Below are 19,293 nucleotides of genomic sequence, written 5' to 3' on the forward strand. Positions count from 1 at the left end.
TTAAGACATTCAAATCAGCAATATTCCTTTTTATTTAATCCCCTTGAAGGTCTTATAAACAGCTTGTAATAGTCACATTCACCAATTTAGTTTTTATAAATTCAGCAGCAGTTTTTGGGACACCAGGAGACAAGGACTGTATTGTAGTCTTCAGTGAACGAGGTGTATTCTTGCTCCATTCCATAGTTCAGATCTTCATCATGGGATCTTAAAGGATGAACTGAAATCATAAATAGAAAAACTGTTATTTTCCTCTTCATACATGCTTGCACAGAAGAATTAGGCTATAATGTAATATAATATGTTACAACACACACACGTGTGCACTCCAAACACACACACAAACTCACATGTAGTAAAAAGCATACCACTTCCCTGAACAGAAAACTTGAATGCAATGATTTGCAAACTTCAGCGTGCATAGGAATTATTTCTATTTTGTAGAACTAGGAAGGCACCCCAAAATGCCATTTTCAAAAGTACCCGCACATGATTCTGAAGCAGTGACTCAGCAGTGACTCCTCTTCAAGGAAAAAGTAGTTTAATCCTTATTCATTACATCGGAATAATATTCATATGTTCAAGATTATAAATCATAAGTCTATTGTAGTCCTAATCTCACAAAGTTCGATTTTTAATGTTTCTATATATGTATAGACACATATAATCTTATAGGTGTAAAAATTTAATTATATTTGATAACATGAGCACATAAATGGAATAATACTGCATTTTTATGGATGAATTTTCCTTTTTCAGTTGGCCGTACCATACTTTTCTAGCCATTACCTCACTGACATTCATTCCATTTTCAGCTTTTTGCCCCTACCAACAATGCTGTAAAAAGGAATCATTATACATAAGTCCTTACACACTAGTAGCTTTATCTGTATGGAAGAAATTCTCACGGGTAGAATTTTGCATGAAAGGATCTGTGGAACATGTAAAAAGTGTTCCATAGACATTTCCAGATTGCTTTCTGCAAAGGCTACCACACCTCCCATTTCCAATAACAATATTTGAAATTATGATTTTCTCTGTTATTCCCACCAGCGATAAATATTGGTGGTGTTTTAAATTTTTGGTTGTCCGATTTACATAAAATGACATCTCAGTGTTAGTTGTAATTTGAATTGCCTGGACATACTGGTGAATTTGAGCATTTATAAATGTCTATTTGTCACTTGAAATTCATTCTGTGTGAGCTGTCTTTTCATAGCTTTGCCCCAAGATGATCCATCAGATGCTATCCTTTAACAATTGTTAAGATATATATTAAGATGCATATATGTGTATATTTATCCCTTTCATGCTATATACAATTTATTACCTTCTATGAGTGTATGTGTATATATATGATTTAACACTTTACATTTATATACTTTTAAGAGTTCCATCTTTAATCCTGTGCCTCAATCTGTATTTCTTATATTCACCAAAAAAACCATACTTTGGTATATATCATTTCTAAATATATAGTCCTCCCAAAATTATTTTTTTAATGGAAAATATATTCACTATCTCATTTCACCATCTTTTCCTTTTGATGTATAACTTAACAAATTTCTTGTCTATTCACTATTTTCTTCTGTTATACTTTCTGCATGAAAGCAAATTATAAAATGCAAATCTGACTGTGTCTTGCCCCAGCTTAATCTTTCAAAGCCCACTGTCTCCCTAACAGTCCCTAAAATAAAATATGAATGTGAAATATAGCAGACAAGGCCATTCATGATAGGGCTCTATGCAGCCTTTTCAGCTTAGATTCTCACCACTTCTTCTCTCTTGAGATTTACATTAAACAATCATGTCTTTGTCAGTAGTATCTCTTATTTATGTGTCTTCAGTGCTCAGAACACCGTTTGTCACCATAAATATGATAAATATGTATTTTTTAAGGTTTTTAATTTTATGTAATCTCTACACCCAATGTGGGCCTCAAACTTACAGCCCTGAGAGCAAGAGATGCATGCTCTACTGACCGAGCCAGCCAGGCGCCCCAGTTCAATACATATTTTTGAATGAGAAACTTCTTAATGTTCCCCAAAGATGTGGCTCTTTTCTATGCCTCCATATTTTGTACCTGCTATGTCCTTGCCCTAAAATTGTCTGTCTTTCAATCATTTGATGTTTGCCTTGAATAGCACATCTTCAGAATCTCCTCTAATTTCTTAGGAAAACTTTCCATGTTCTTATGGCATCTTATACTACCTTTACCATAACATAGTGTTGTCATAAGTGTTGACATAAGTCTTTCCTTTTTCCCAAAATGACCATTACAAGATACTGAAAAGATTTAATCATATAAATGTACCCAGTTTCTCCTTAGCTCCATGAAGTACCATTGTTATTGTGCAGAATATGTAACTAAGAGTTGGGATGCCTGGGTGGCTCAGTCAGTTGAGCATCTGACTCTTGATTTCAGCTCAGGTCATGATCTCAGGGTCGTGGGATCAAGCCCTGAGTCTGGATCCCCATTCAGCCAGAAGTCTACTTGGGATTCTCTCCCTCTCCCTCCCCCTCTGTGTCTCCCCCTTTCTCTCTCTCTCAAATAAGTAAATAAATCTTTAAAAATAATAATATATAACTAAGAGTTGGATAAGAGTCACATTTATAAAGAGCTGTTATATATTCTGAATATGGATATACATACATATGTAAATATATATACATATGTATGGAAATATGGGTATATACATTCTTTTTTCTTATAATACCAGAGGAGTACTCAATTTTCAAAAAAAGGTACCTGTTTTGAGCAACACTGAATAATTTCTCCTCACTCACCTTCTTGGGCTGTAATTCCCATTTTCCTTTTCAGTGTACCTCAGGATGGTCTTCTTTTTCATCCAGAAACAGGAAGAGATTTAGACACAGAAATTAGCCCAGCATCATTAAAAACATCTGACTCACTGGGATTTTCTAAAAGGAAGAAAATAATTACTGGGAAATAAATCAGACCTCCCCTCAAGTGCCTTAGAATCTCTTTGAACATTTAAACGCATTGCCCACAATTAGGAAGGCAAACGTGTGATTTACGGGGCACAGGAAGTCTTTTCCATGCCTTAAGTATGTTTTCCCGACATAGTTGCAGCAAATACCAAGTCCCTGGGATTGAAGAAGTGTGGCAGGCCCTTCTCAGAAGGTAAGGAATACAGAGAAGGCGTTGAGCCTTCGTGGAGTGAGTGTTGGGCTATTTTTTCCAACCCAGCAGAATTACGCCGCTCGGAGGCAGAATTAGTGCATTGGTGCTAAAAACAGAAGTTGGAGGACAAAGAAAGCCGTATGATGTAATGGGAAACGGTGATGGCTTCTATGGGAAAAAGATGTAGGAAGTTCAAGCTTTTAGATTTTTAGGGGAAAATATCATAAATATCAAGTTAGAGAAAGGAAAGGAGCAGGATGTAAGAATTGTGAAAGAGATGTGAAAAGTGAATGCTTTTAGATTAATTTGTTTCAATAAGATGAGGTCCAAGTCATAATATTCTACTTGCATGGTTCTTTGTACCTCCATCAGAAATAATCACAGACCTCTAAGCCAGATAGCAAGATTGCAGTTTTTATGTTCTCTAAGAGTCACTTTGTAGATCATTCCTGCCTTTCTTCCCTATATGCATCATAAGCTTCCTATTACATGTTTGGGATTTCTTCCCACTGCTATGCAAAGTACAATGCCTCAGCTGCAATTGTAGCTACTGATCAGAACCGCAGGGCTGTAGACGCTCAAAGAACCCACAGACCTGAGGGAGTCAGCACGTCCAGATCATCTGCTTTCAGGCAAGAATTCATCTCCCGGTATTGAACTTGGTGGACAGAATTCTCTCCTCTCAAAGAAACTGACAACAGTGGTCCTAGGTTAGGGATCAGCAGATCATAATAAAACTTGCCCTCACTACTGGTGCTTTTTCCCAGCAGTGCACGTACTCAATCTTTATTCATGCCCTTGTCTTGTTTCCATCCCTTCTACTACCCAGCTTTTCCCTTATAATGCTACAAACTCAAATGCAGTAGGGTGAGGTGAAACCATCTCTACTGCCATCATATGACACCCCAGTTTCTTCCCCCAAGCAGGCAGCAGTCTTTGCTAATTCATGGGAGCTTTAAAAAAAAGATCTCTCTGAAATCTATCCGTCCTCTCTTCTCCATGCTATCAAGTCCTTTTCATCTTTTATGTCAACTATTTCAAAATGCTACCCCTGTCAATAATGTGGTCTTCCTACAACCTCTCACACAACCCGTCATCAAATAGAACTTTCTAAAACCCAGCTGGACTATTTCACCCTCCCCCACCACATAATACTCTTTGACTAGTCATCTTCTTACCACGAAGTACATGATTCATCCTTTGTTCCTCATCCTTCTACAACCTTATCAGTAGCTTCTCTCCTTGAACTCAACTTTTACTTCCCTTTGAAATGGCAGGTGGCCATCCCTTAAGCTTCTCCACACTTGTACATATTTTTCTCTTTCCCTATAATGCACCTTACCTAGTTCTTTGAATTTGGTTTTCAAAATGTCTCAAAAGCCTTTTAGAAGACTCCAATTCTCCCCCTGTCCCTCCCCTAGTTAATTACTGTCTTCTCTGCACCACTTGTGCTCCTTAGTCACATGAATGTGCAATACTATGTGGTACCTTATTGTTTGCATATATATCTCTTCTGCTAGACTTGAAATTCCATGGGGACCAAAACACTTGACTATTGATGTCTATAACTTCAGAGCCTAGTATATTGCTTAACAGAACAGTAAAATGACTACTAAGTATATAGTAAGAGCAAATAAATATTTGGGCAAAAAAGCATTCCTCCTAAACCATATAAGCACATTCATTCGAAACTACCAATTCTATAATGTCCCAATTAAACATGCAGCTAGAGTACAGGAATCATCAATGAACCAAAACCCCTTTCTCCTCTGAAATCTTGTTCCCTCTTTTGGAGAAACTGCTTAAATCTCCTCTAGGTTCCATCCTTTTGGCTGTTTGATGCTTGAGTACAATATGCGTACACTTGCTTTTAAAATGTATATATATTTCAGATAAATATGTATTTTATCCAAGAACCTTCTTATCCCATAGAGACATTAGAAAGACCATAACTTGGCTCAGACCTGTAAGCCGCTGTTGCTGTCTTCGCCTCTGAGTCCACAAGAGGAGAGCAACAAGAAAGGTCAACACGATGACGCCAAGGATCCCAAATATAACAATGGATGTGTGACCTAAGTGCAAGTAAGTATCACAAGAGACGATGTCTTAGCTAAAAGGCTAAAGTCCCTGTTACCATCCCTCTCTTAGATACAGGATGGCTAACGTAAGTTTCCCAATCCTCAGAATGACTTTTGACCCAAAGTCTCTTAACAAAAAAGATTCTAAATAATGCAGATAATTGGACCCATGCTTATAAACCCCATGATATACCTCCAGCATTTGATGATCTCTGGGCCATGGCAAGTTCTGTAGGAGGAAAGAGAAGGAGCCTCAATTTGGGGAGTAATGCGTAGACCAAATTTTTCTATTTTTTTTATATGAGCCACTGGTGCCTCTCAACCAAGTAAACTACTCCTTCCCACCTAAAACTAGGGTTCCCTTGTCCTTATTCCTTCTGTACAGAGATACATATAAGTCAAATGCTTTTCCTTGGTGAGACCAATGTATAACAACAAACGTTCTCATCGTTCCTTCGGATTGAAGCATCATCATTCTCTCCCCACCGGATCCCGTGTTGAGGTGTCCAGTCTTGACACAAAGCACCTCACTGCTCACCCCCTTGCTGCTGCCCGAGATTCCAAGCTTACACCAGGCTCCGGGCACTCACCTGAGCACCTCACAGCAGCATCTTCCTTGTGCCCACAGTCACTGTGACCCCAGGGTCTGGCAGGACAATCCCACAAGGAAGACTCATTTCCTTTGCACGTCACTTCATTGAGCCATATGGGCCCGGTCCCCTGACCAAACGCTGCCTCTTTTAGTGCCTCTAGAGCTGGGCCACAGCCCAGCTGTCGACACACCACCTGTGCATCTTTGAGGTCCCAGGAGTCATCACACACTGTCCCCCAGGAACCTCCATGCCAGAGCTCCACACGTCCAGAACAATTAGAGGTTCCTTCTTGAAGTCTTATCTTGTCTGAAAAATCACAGACACCTAGATCACTTCTGAGAACATAAAAACATCTAAGAGGTCACAGAGGAAAAGAGAGATTTGAAATTCTTTTTAAATCTCTATTTTAATACTTGCTTATTTAATGTGCAATTAAAAATATATTTTTAACAAAATTTATCCTTTATGAAAGCCTATGTCCTTTCAGCAAACTGAGTGTAATTCATCCTGGACATAAGAGCATTAGTGTGGGAGCACCTGGGTGACTCAGTTGGTTAGGGGTCTGCCTTCGGCTCAGGTCATGATCCCAGAGTCTTGTGATCGAGTCCTGCATTGGGCTCCCTAATCAGTGGGGAGCCTGTTTCTCCCTTTCCCTCTGCCTCTCCCCCTGCTGGTGCACGAGCTCTCTCTCCCGTGCTTGCCCTCCCTCCCTCTCTCTCAAATAAATAAATAAAATCTTTTTTTTTTTTTTTTAAAGAACGTTAGTGTGACTCAGGAAATGTGAAATAAACAAAGTTAACACTGTATAGTGTTAGCTTCTCTCAAAGAATAAAGATTTAGGAGATTTCCAGGTACACAAAAAAACCTCTTCCAGTGTAAGAAGATGGAGGATGGCAAAATAGTTCAGGATTGATCTTTTTGACTGCTTTCCTTCTTCTATTAGCAAAGCGAGATAGTATTTGAAAGAAAAGTGGGAACGGTAAGGTAGACCGTTCAATAGTCAACTACCGAATTTTATATTTTCTGCTCCTCATGTGTTCTCAGAGAAAGCAATTAAATAAAACTTTTAAGAAGACCATGAGGAGTGTAATGCTTTTTGGACAACTAATCCATGATCCCGAATACCTATAAGCCAGATTAAATGAAACCAATTATAGAATAGGTAGCAGAGGTTATTCGTTCCTACTTAATGAGATCAGAAGATGATAGTGGAATTACAAAATGAAATTCTCGTATCAGCCGGCAGATACTCACCGGCACATGTGATCCACGTCTCCTCTGAAGGGCTGGCCACTCTCTGTTTCCATGGAGCAGATGGGCACTGCCATAACATGTCGGGTCCTTTTGGACACTGGACATTGTCCACCCATATGTGCCTGGACGTTGGCTTGTCTAAAGCCGCAGGGATGATGTCTCCTCTGTCTGCACAGCCCAGCTGCCTGCATACCACCTCCACAGTGGTTGCAGACATACCACTCTTGCCAACGCTGCCCCAAGCTCCATTGTAAAAAACTTCCAGGCGCCCTGCACAGCTGTGTCTGTTGGTTTCATCGATCAGTCTCAGAGACATGAACTCTGGGATGAAATACAGAGTTAGTAGTTTCACATCTTCTCTGAAGATTCACAGGGCTCCCTTCCTTTACTCTAAGGTGAGAATGGTTTTAAAAATAGGTATACTACGTCAATTACTAGCAATTCTTTAGTAACTTCTGGATGATCTAGTAGATTTTGGTAAAATATAGTAAGTTGTACAGTAAATATAGTATAATTCTATAAATAGCTTATGCTGTTCTAGTATTGGGTTTGTGCTTAGGGACCTCTTTAGAAGACCACTAATGATTCTAAATTGATTTCTAAATCTTAATCAAGGGCTCAGAGCCTTTCATATCAATCATATAGTTTGGATTTTTCTTCCTAAATTACTACTATTTTAGCCTCAAGAAACATTTCGTTCATTTTTTTTTTTTTGTGGCTCTCTTGATAGTTAGCATTTGGTGAGATACTCAGACACTAAAACCAATGTTGCGTACATTACCTTAAAATGAAATATTTCCTTTTCTGACTCTTCACAGTTGGCTGTGTATGTACTCTACCAGTTATGTCATTAAATGTGAATGATATCAAATCACTTCTGGCATATAGGGTTCTTCATTTCCCTAAGTAACTGAGTCATAGTTCTGTTTTTCCCCAATACATTACAACTGAGTACAGTTTTCAACTTCACAATAGTTTCTAAAGCTTGCCATGTATACAGAATAAAAGCAGCGTCCTCTTATGACAATTTTTGCTCCTATGACAAGTACATTTCATTTGCCTATCATGAAAAATTACTTGGGTATGGTAATTATCTTTTGCCCTGTAGAACGTAGTGCTGGATTTATTTCTTCTTGTCCCTTTATACAGTGGTATCAAGTGGTGCGCTGAATGTAGCTCCATATATATTCATAAAAGAAGTTCTCGATCTTAGTTTTGTTGTCATGTTCATGATATGCAAGCCTATTTCTGTATTTTTCCCTTTCTGATATTATACTACCTTGCACATGGGGTAGCATTAAGTAATCAAATCCACACTTTGGGACCATGACTCAAGCAATAGTTCCCTCTAAACCTGCCTTTCAGGGATTTTTCTCTGTTTAATATCCCTCACTCCACTTGGCTCCTTCTCAGTCCTTTCTTAAGTAATTGTGACCAGAGTTTCTGCACAGAACTTACCTGAGCAGATAACTCCTGCATCCTCCTTATGCCTGCAATTGTGCTGCCCCCAGCCATGTGAACGGCATTGCCAAATACGCGATTCTTTTCCATTGCAGTTCACCTCATCCAGCCAGATGGGCCCTGTTCCTTCCCCAAAATGAGCAGAGCCAGTGGCATTAATGGCCATTCCACAGCCCAGCTGTCTGCACACCACGTGGGCATCACTCAGGTCCCAGCTGTCATCACAAATGGTGCCCCAGGAGCCCTCATGGTAGATCTCTATTCTCCCAGCACAGCGACCACCTCCATTTACCAGGCGAAGTTGACCACTCCCTGGAAAGGGAAAATAAAATATTAATAAAACACATTCGTAAGGATTGAGGTAATTTTTATAGATTGGTCACTTATTCTCACCTATGCAAGTAATGCCACTTTCTTCTGGAATGGTAGCCCTCGTTGTGTCCGGAGATGATGAGTTGCATGGGGATAATGTCTGACTCTGATTTCCTGCAAACACCAAACTGCTCAGTCATACAAGATACAAAAAATTGAGGGTGAGGAAGGGAGGTCCAATAGACTGTGAGACAGATGAGCCGAGAACAAACAGCTTTAGAGAGAGGGGAAGGTGGTAGGTCAACTAGGCTGGAAATGAATCAAGTGCTTTGAGAAGGGCCGGTATGTGGTAAGCACCAGGTAGGTAATTACGAGTTTTGTGAAAATTAAGTTTACTTTTCCTCTTAAAAGACACATGAGGTTAATATTCTGGCACACTTTTCATGATCCCTAAAATAGATCATGCCCTTTGACTTTTGTTCTTCATCCCTATCGGTACACCTGCTCTGAAGGCACGCCACCATGAGAAGGCTCATCATTTGCTGCCTGTCATCCTCTCACCTGAGCAGATTACAGAGGCCACTTGCCCAGGCGAACATGGCGACGCACCCAGAGCAGTGACAGGACAATCTCCCATGTGCTGCTCAGTCCCAGTGCAGTGAAACATGTGCCTCCAGATCTGATCACTTCCTTTCCCAAAATGCGCCCCTCCTGGGGTAGAAAGGGCAACTCCACATTTGAGCTGCTGGCAGAAAACGTGGGCATCTTCCATGTCCCAGTGAGAGTTGCAGAGGGATCCCCAGTTCCCAAGTATCTTGAGCTCCACTCTTCCCTCACATCGGGTCTTGCCATTCACCAAGCGGATTTCTGTGTATCCTGGAAGGAAATAGGGCTTTTAAAAAGATGTCTGCAATTACCTAACCCCACCCTCTTCACAGTATGGGAACAATTTGAACATGTTCTCTGGGTCTCACTTGAGCAGACGACTCCAACATCCCTGCTGTGGCTACAAGTCCCATCTGGCCGGGAGGCTACTGAGCAGAGTGAAAGATGGGACTCCTGCCCTTCACACTGGAATTCTTCAGCCCAGATCTGTCCATTGCCTTCTCCAAAGTGAGCTCCCCCTAGGATGGAGATGACTGTGCCACACTGTAACTCTCTGCACAGCACACTGGCAGCTTCCAGAGAGAAGTCAGAGTCACAGACGGTGCCCCACTTGTCGCCATGTTTCACTTCAACACGACCAGAGCAGGGAACTTCTCCTCCAACGAGTCTGGGTTCCCTGTGGGCTGAAAAATGATACTATTTCAGTGAGAAATGACATGATTCCCAGATTTTTCCTTCATGATGGGAGTAGAAAGGGGAGGCTGGGGTGTTTAATGATTTTCCATACTTGTTCCCCTTGGCTTTTCTGCCTGGAGTTGGGGATGGCAAATTCTAGATCTCCCCATTCTTCACTGGACCAATTCATCTGAGAGAATTTTAGAACTTTGTTTCTTGGCATCAACCATTCCTAGAAGCATGATAATTCTTTTCGTTTAATATTTTGTGTACATTATTGACAACACTGAAGACTGTAGGTGATATGTATCTTCTTTTTTTATTTTTTAGTCTTATATTCATTTCTCTACCCACCACAGTCTGGTGTTGGCCCCAACCTTTTTGAATGGTTTTATATAAAGTGTTGCACTATACTTCCTGTTTTCGAACTGAACATGGGATTTCTTCTTCCCTTTGATATGTGTTACACTTGATACACGAGATACTCCTTTCTCCTGTTTTTTCCTCCTTCCTGTCTGACAGTGCTTTACCAGAACCTTTCATGCATTCCCTGGCCAAAATTCTGTCCTCAACTCCCTCACCTTCTCTTAACTGCCAATAAATATGTCTTCATCTATATGTTTCTCTTTAAATTTATATTCATAAACATATCTACTTGGACATAAGGTGTTCAAAATTGATTACATTATTTTACTGACAGGACCACAGTATTCTTTACTCAACTAATGATATCCAGACCAAATTAGAATCACTTAAAAGTCGAACCACTTCTTTATCTCATAAATAATGGTATTGATAATGACAGTAGCAAACATTAAATGAGCACCTATGTTATTTATGGCACTTTACTAAATATGGAACAAACATTATTTCACCTAATCTTTACAATCTCCTCCGGGGATAATTATTAATATATTCCAATTTTACAGACAAGGAAAATAAAACAGAGAGGTGTAGTAATTTGCTGCAGTCACATAGGGAGTTACTGAAGGGCCAGGATTTGAAAGCAGGCAGCACGTTCCAAAACCTAGACTCCTGATCCTCTTAACACACTGCTCATGAGGAAAATCACTAAGACCTGGCAGTCCTCCAGGATATGTCTCCTCCTTATTTGTTGCTACCACTTGTTCTTTTAAGATTTATTTATTTATTTAATTTTTTTTCTTGTAAGCTGTTTTTATTGATTATCTTCTTTTTTTTATTTTAATGCTTTTTTATTATATTATGTTAGTCACCATACAGTACATCCCTGGTTTCTGATGTAAAGTTCCATGATTCAGTAGTTTTAGAGAGAAACCCGGAGAGAGCGGAAAAGAGAGTGCGAGCAGGGGGTGGGGCAGAGGGAGAGGGAGAGAATCTCAAGCAGACTTCTTGCTGAGCTCGGCGCCTGGCACAGGGCTCAATCTCAGGACCCTGAGATCATGACCTGAGCCAAGAATCGGATGCTTAACTGACTGAGCCACCCAGGCACCCCTGTTGCTACTGTTTTAATGTAATTTGTCTTTTTTTTTTTTGTCATCATATGTCAGGTAGACCCTTGCCATGGTTTCCTAAGCAATCTTGTTTCTAAGCCCTCTTTCTAATAAATCTATGTCATGTCTACAGATATATTACTACATTTTAAGTATTTTCACATGATTGTCTTCAAGGCAGTTCAACGTTTCTTTACTATTTATGCAGTAATTTATCCTTTCACCAAATAGTATCAAGGACCTATAATGTTTTAAGCATACGGGTGGGCTCAAAAGTCTGAAACAGTTCAGTTCATCAGTGAAAATAGATACTATTACTACTACTAATCATAACCACGGCAGTTAACACGTACTGATCACTTGCTGTATAATTCCTGTGGAACGGGTATTACTATAACTACCACTTTTCTTTTAAGGAAATTGAAGCACAGAGAGCTTTGGTAGATTCTCCAATGTCAGCCATCTATGAAAATTAAAGAGAAATGATAAACAGTAATTTCTTAGCATACTTTAAAATACTTTATGATGTCACCTTTAAAGTGTTCATGTCTATTACTTTATCACTCCTACCTGATGCTCCAACCTTAAAGAAGCCTGGTCATGCCATGCTTCTGTGCCTCTGCAGAAACTTTTCTCACCACTTATAATGTATTTCCCAACCTATGTACCTGGGAAAAAGCTCTTTCTTTTCAAGGCTGCTTAATTTCTCATTGATCACCCTCTCCCTCAAAAATGCACAGGTGAACAGAAGATAATACATGTTCAAATAATGATGAGTCCAGGGGCGCCTGGGTGGCTCAGTCAGTTAAGCATCTGCCTTCGGCTTAGGTCATGATCTTGGAGTCCTGGGAGTGAGCTCCCCGTCGGGCTGCCTGCTCATGGGGAGTCTGCTGCACCCTCTGCCCTTCCCCCCTGTTTGTGCTCTCTCTCTCTCAAATAAAATATTTTTTAAAAATGAGTCTAAAACTAAAAAATATATGTTAGATAGAAAACTAATAAATGAAGGAGTCATCAGCTCTATTTGAGGCTTTGCAAGAAAACTATAGAGAGTGCTATAAATTCAAGCTGAGTTTTGAGTTAAAAAGATAAGGAGTTTGCCAAGTAAGTGATGTGTAAATCCACATTTAAAGGATACAGTCATAGGGGCTCCTGGGTGGCTCAGTTGGTTAAGTGTCCTGCTCTTGATTTCAGCTCAGATCATGATCTCAGGGCTGTGAGACTGAGCCCTGCGACAGGCTCTGTGCTGGATTTGGAGCCTACTTAAGAGTCTTTCTCTCCCTCTGTCCCTCCCCAGCTCTCCCTCTCTAAATAAATAAATAAATAAATAAATAAAATATAAGAAATAAAGGATGCAGTCATGAAATGTGGTGTAATTGAGGAATTATGAATAATTGAGCATGGATGGGATTTAACATGTAAAGAAAAGGCACACCAGAAATAAAGCTAAAGAAATGGGGCTCGGATTTTAAGGACACTTTTTGCCAAGTTGAGGAGTACAATCATCAAGATAAAAGTTTGTTTTAACATACTCAGAGATGATTCAAATTATTTGGAAGACACAAACTATTTCCTTTAATTAATTTTTTAAAAAAAGGAAGTGCATTTGAAGGACCTTCTAAAAGACATACATCTTTTAGAAATGCCTGCTGTCAAACGGCACTAATTCCCTTGATATTACTCTCAGCGTGACACAGATATCCCATTGGCACTTGCCAGTTTCCAAAAATGTTTCAGATCTGACTATGTTCTATATAGTAGCAGTATAAAATACTCCAGCACATTAAAATTTCACCACTTACCCGTTAAATCAGTACAAAGCTAGTTTCTACCCAAATGTGAGTTGAAGAACACCTTGCTTTCTAAACACAGCTCCGAGTTTAAAGCAAATAATGCCTCTACCCCACAAATAATGAAAAACTCTTTGAGTCCTTAATTTCTGCTTGTTAAATCATTATCTGAGCATGAAATTCCTCTAAGATATCATTACCTAGTATGCATATGATTCCATTCCACTTTGGGAGAGATATAAACCTTTAAATAAAGGCAATGAATGAGCCAAAGTCAGCTTTCTTGTAACCTCTTGCTCTCTTATCTGGATCCAACTCGAACAAAATAAAACACAGTCGGTGCCAAAACAAACCAAAACATGAAACCAAACATGTTTCCTTTTTCCTGAAACATTTGAATCCAGGGCAGAGGGAAATTCTTCCATGCAGAAATGACTTGGAGATTCCATTCTAGCTTTTTTTTTTTTTCATGAATCTGTTAGTAACACATTAATCTACACCGCGAGTTGGCGTCCTTATATCATTTACTCTGTGTATATGGTTATAATATTCAAGATTTACTCCTTTAAGAGATTTCTTTCCTGCTAAACCTGTGACTGCATTTTAATGTAAAACCCATTAATTTGATTTTTGTACCTGGATTTAGCTCCTTTGATCCATAATTTAAACTTTCCCCTGGAATAAGTAACTAAATTTGTATTTCTTTCTCTAGAAGTGAATAAATGAAGACATGAAGAACAAATAGAAGAAAAGATTCATTAGAATTACTTCCTTTTGTTTAGTAATAGGTAAAATCCACAATATGACTTAAAGAAGCATTAACACATTTTTATCATTTATTCCTTTCCAGACTCTGAAGAAGTAGAAATCATTCTAGGACCAAAACTATTTCTCAAACCTTAGTAAATACAGAGGCACCTGGGTGGCACAGTCGGTTAAACATCCGACTCTTGGTTTCGGCTCAGGTTGTGATCTCAGGGTCCTGGAATCAAGCCTGGAGTCAGGCTCTGTGCTCAGTGCTTAGCCTGCTTGGGGGTCTCTCTCCCTCTCCTTCTGCCCCTCCCCCACCCTGTGCTCTCTTTCTGTCTCTCTAAAATAAAAATTAATCTTAAACACCTCAGTAAATACAGCACAACTCATATGAACTGTTTGCTAAGTTCAGACGTTCTCTGTGGCACCTACACATGCCATCACCAACAAAATGTCTGGGATTCAAAGTAATTTTGTAGTGAATTTTCTTGGACCCATTTGTGGCTGGTTTATCAAAACTTCCCATCAGAGGGGCGCCTGGGTGGCACCGCGGTTAAGCGTCTGCCTTCGGCTCAGGGCGTGATCCCGGCGTTGTGGGATCGAGCCCCACATCAGGCTCCTGTGCTGTGAGCCTGCTTCTTCTCCCACTCTCCCTGCTTGTGTTCCCTCTCTCACTGGCTGTCTCTATCTCTGTCAAGTAAATAAATAAAATCTTTAAAAAAAAAAAAAAAAAACTTCCCATCAGAGATAAATTGTTGCTTTATCTTTCTAATCTTCCTGCTTTATTGAGTTCTTTGGCCCTTTTCAGCCTTAAAGCCCTGTGCTCTACAAAACTAATTCTAAGAATTTAAACAGATCATGGAATTTGTAGTTTGAACTTGGCAGGCACAGAGATATTTCCATGATCTTTACCCCCTGGAAATCTTCTGAAAGTATCAAGAAATCAAGAGACGAAATTCCTGGGGTGGCGAGGTGGCTCAGTCAGTTAAATGACCAACTCTTGGTTTTGGCTCAGGTCATGATCTCATGGGTCAATGGATCAGGCCCCCCTTCTGGCTCCCTGCTCAGTGGGAAGTCTGCTTGGGATCCTCTCTCTTTTCCCCTTCCCCTACTTGTGTGCACTCTCTCTCATCAATAAATAAATCTTTCAGAAAAGGAACAAAATTATAAATTCTATTTCTAGCAAAGCAAAAAGAGTGCTAAAACTCATGTAAGTAGAAGTGTATGCACCCCAATGTTCATAGCTGCATTGTCCACAATAGCCAAATCATGGAAGGAGCTGAGATGCCCTTCAACAGATGACTGGATTAAGAAGCTGTGGTCCATATATACAATGGAATATTACTCAGCTATCAGAAAGAACGAATTCTCAACATTTGCTGCAACATGGATGGCACTGGAGGAGATAATGCTAAGTGAAATAAGTCAAGCAGAGAAAGACAATTATCATATGATTTCTCTCATCTATGGAACATAAGAACTAGGATGATCGGTAGGGGAAGAAAGGGATAAAGAAAAGGGGGGTAATCAGAAGGGGGAATGAAGCATGAGAGACTATGGACTCTGAGAAACAAACTGAAGACTTCAGAGGGGAGGGGGTGGGGGAATGGGATAGACTGGTGATGGGTAGTGGGGAGGGCACGTATTGCATGGTGCACTGGGTGTTATACGCAACTAATGAAGCATCAAACTTTACATAGGAATCCGGGGATGTACTGTATGGTGATTAACATAATATAATAAAAAAAAATTAAAAAAAAAGAGCTTCTAAAACTACACTAATATAACAGAAGAGTTTACAAAAGAAGGCAAGGAGCACACATGGCATACTTAGCAAATAAAAATATAGTTCTCTAAACAGAAGGGACCACCTTCAGCTGCAAATTTACACTATTTGGGATTTCTATAATATGCAGTTGAATAGAATCCTAAATAATTCATAATGTTACCAAAACTGAAGTGGTCTAGTAATAAAACCTAAATTTTGGATGCGGTTGAATGGAACGGAGGGATAAAATATATAATAACTCAGATATTATAGACTGGAAAGCTAATGTCTTATTATCCATGGTAAGGTATTTGGATAAATGTCACCTTGGAAAGAAAACCATGTGCTCTCTGAAGCTGAAAAATCAGAGAACGTACTCGGAGAACAAAAAAACTGAAAAAAAAATCAGAATGCTGGCATGACATAAATCCTCTGCCACTTTCAACAGTTATAAGAGAGAGATGAACTTAGACTTGAAGTAGCCAGACTGCAAGAAACAAATGGAAGGAAAAATACCAATTTTGTAAGGAAGGCACGTTCGGCCTGCAGCTACTACATAATGAATTGAGAGACCTATAATTTGGAACTTGCAGGATCGGAAAAAAACAAACAAGCAAACAAAACAAAACCCTAAGTATCCTACCCCCCAAACCGAGGTGGTGATAAAACTGTAGGCTTAACAGAAAATAGAATTGACACTCCACATACAACATCCATGAGCTTACCAGCAAAGACAGGACTTTGGTCTTGCTTTTCCTTCCAAACCTCAAGTTTTAAATGACCTTAGGGCATCAGGCAATAAATTAAGAGGAAGGGGCTGGTCACAGCATAGATCAAAGTCTGTAAATATATTCCCTGACTCTGGTTACCTTCAGGTGGCATTAGATAAAAGAAAATCAACTAGAAGGGTACTAAGGTTGGAGAGAATTGTTTCACTGACTTTGAGGATAGCTGATATCAGCTAATAATAATTCAACCTGTAAAGCAATCCAAGGGTCCCCGAACCAATGTCAGCAGAAAGTGGGCTGTGAAAGGTGTGCAGCCCCCAAAACCGCACTCAGGTATGACTGTGGAGAGCATGCAGTAGAAGGATCTGTCCTGAGAATAGCACCTGGGCCCAGGAAGGACAATGGACAGAGAACAGCTTCTCAGAGGGCAGAACCTGGCCTATCAGATTGGCTTACCAGGGAACTCATTCAGTTCCAGGGCAACTTACCATTCTTGACCAATAGGATTTGATAATTACCACAGAAAAACAACTCTAGGTGCTTCTTGGTGCCCACAGAAACACCCAAATAACCTTAAACTGCTTACCTAATTGACTTATTTTAGTGAGAAAGAAGTAAACTTTTTCTTTATCCACTCTTATTTGGCTTTCTTTTGGATGCTGCTAAACTTCACGCTAACTAATATAAAATGCAATTAATAGGAAAATATTTAGAAAGAAATGATCAGACATACAATTATACTTACATATGCCCAAACACAAAGTTCCCCCCCAAAAGTTATGTAGAGAAATACAGTTCAGAGTTAGTTGTAGCATGATACATGATGACAATAAATATTATGTATACATAATATGACAACATGGAAGTGCATAGTATGACTAAGATAGGGTCAAATATGCCTCTCATCTCTAAAAAGTAACCCAATCAGAGTTCTTTCTAAAATAGATCTGAATTCAATGATGAAAAAAGTGATGCTTGTATTTATGTATTTATGCTTTTAAAATTAACCTGAATTCTATGATGAATACAAATGATTCATAAAGGTTGAAAATAAAAGAATAGAAAATAAATAAAGCAATAGTTGTGATATTACTATCAGACAAGTTTGATTCAGAAGAAAAATCATTTGACCATAGAAAAGGGGAAACTTTGTAATACTAAAAAGAACAATTCATAATGACCACATTACAGTCACAGGAAGATCTATGTCCCAGATTCACAGAGCGTCAATTAGTCAATTATATGATACAGTCACTGGTATACTCAGTGGAAAACCTACAACCTCACATATTTATATTAATAACTAGGAAAGAATCAACATTATTTAAGCACTGAACTCAAGAAGTTAAATCAGTCAGAAATCATAAAGGAATTAATAGAAAGGAAAACAAATTATAATGAATTAGAAAATGAAAATAGTATTAATCTTAAAAAATCCAAATGCTGGTTCATTAAAAAAAAAGCAAAACCAAGCTAATTTTACCTAATAAAAGGAATTAAAAGTATAAATAAAGTCACACAGTAATAAATGATAAGAAGTGAGATGTAATGGGTAGAGAAGTAATTTCAGAAAGGTTTTTAAATATTGATATGAAATGGTCAAGATATTTTACTAAGTGAATACTATGGTACAGAACAATATTATATATAATATGTCAACATTTGAACAAACAAAATGAGGTGAAACATATATGGATTTTTTTGTATTTACATAAAATATCTCCTAAAGAATATGTTAATACCCCAGTCATGGAAGTTGTCTGTGAAGAGTAGGACTGGACAGGTGGGGATATCTTTCAGGAAGAGCTTACACTTTCATTTCAAATTGTGAACAACAGCAACCAAAAAAAAAAAAAACCCCACAAAACACACGAAAACACACACACACAAAAACAAAGTGTGCACTATGTGAATATATTGTCGAAACAAGAAACCTCTTTAGAAAAGGAAAGACGAATGGTTGAAAGCAGTTACGTATATTCAAATTTGTATCTTAAAAGATTGTCTTTTTCCAATCAGAGGATAATTTCTATGTAATTAGACAGAATTTGTAACATCAGGTAATGCACATGGGAGCACATCTAGATTAGGATGTATCTGGAGTAAAGCCATTGGTTAGTGGACATGCAGCTCCATATGACTACATCTCTACCTGGCTAATGGTTTTGCTCTTATGTTTCTTTCCCGGAAGTCTTTCTTTTACTATATCAGTAATAGTTATGTCAATATGTTACCTTAGAGTTGTTAAAAAGGCATCACTTTTCAACAATGTTAGTGTTTGTATAAATGTGATTAGCATTAAATACTAGAGATTTTCCTTATACCTGGCCAACTCAAAGCTCACTTTGGAACTGCTAAAAGAGGTTACAGTGAAATGCACAAAAACATTCAGAAAGAAGAAATTCTTACATAGAAAGATAAAAACAAATAATCAAATCAAGAAATGGGCAGAAGATATGAACAGACACTTTTCCAATGAAGACATACAAACGGCTAACAGACACATGAAAAAATGTTCAAAATCATTAGCCATCAGGGAAATTCAAATCAAAACCACATTGAGATACCACCTCACGCCAGTTAGAATGGCAAAAATGGCAAGGAAGGAAACAACAAATGTTGGAGAGGATGTGGATAAAGGGAACCCTCTTACACCGTTGGTGG

At 38.8% G+C, this 19,293-nt stretch overlaps 1 protein-coding gene across 6 annotated transcripts in view; it reads right to left on the minus strand.

Annotated features, from left to right (window-relative positions):
* Positions 1-19,293, minus strand: part of CD163 (CD163 molecule) — a 31,953-nt gene continuing 12,660 nt past the window's right edge. The window contains exons 7-17 of one of the 6 annotated variants that reach the window (XM_034645308.1): positions 9,818-10,132; positions 9,405-9,719; positions 8,925-9,017; positions 8,529-8,843; positions 7,071-7,391; positions 5,814-6,122; positions 5,417-5,452; positions 5,110-5,217; positions 3,741-3,836; positions 2,788-2,837; positions 1-220 (exon numbers count right to left, since the gene is read on the minus strand). In XM_034645308.1, the coding sequence (XP_034501199.1) occupies positions 2,818-2,837; positions 3,741-3,836; positions 5,110-5,217; positions 5,417-5,452; positions 5,814-6,122; positions 7,071-7,391; positions 8,529-8,843; positions 8,925-9,017; positions 9,405-9,719; positions 9,818-10,132 (1,928 nt within the window). In that variant the 3' untranslated portion in view covers positions 1-220; positions 2,788-2,817. Of the gene's footprint in view, positions 221-2,787; positions 2,923-3,740; positions 3,852-5,109; positions 5,218-5,416; positions 5,453-5,813; positions 6,123-7,070; positions 7,392-8,528; positions 8,844-8,924; positions 9,018-9,404; positions 9,720-9,817; positions 10,133-19,293 lie in introns of those variants that run through there. The other 5 variants (XM_034645307.1, XM_019802771.2, XM_019802770.2 and 2 more) reach the window with 5 other exon arrangements.

This window comes from Ailuropoda melanoleuca, chromosome 16 (assembly GCF_002007445.2).
Source record: "Ailuropoda melanoleuca isolate Jingjing chromosome 16, ASM200744v2, whole genome shotgun sequence".
Lineage (NCBI taxonomy): Eukaryota > Metazoa > Chordata > Mammalia > Carnivora > Ursidae > Ailuropoda > Ailuropoda melanoleuca.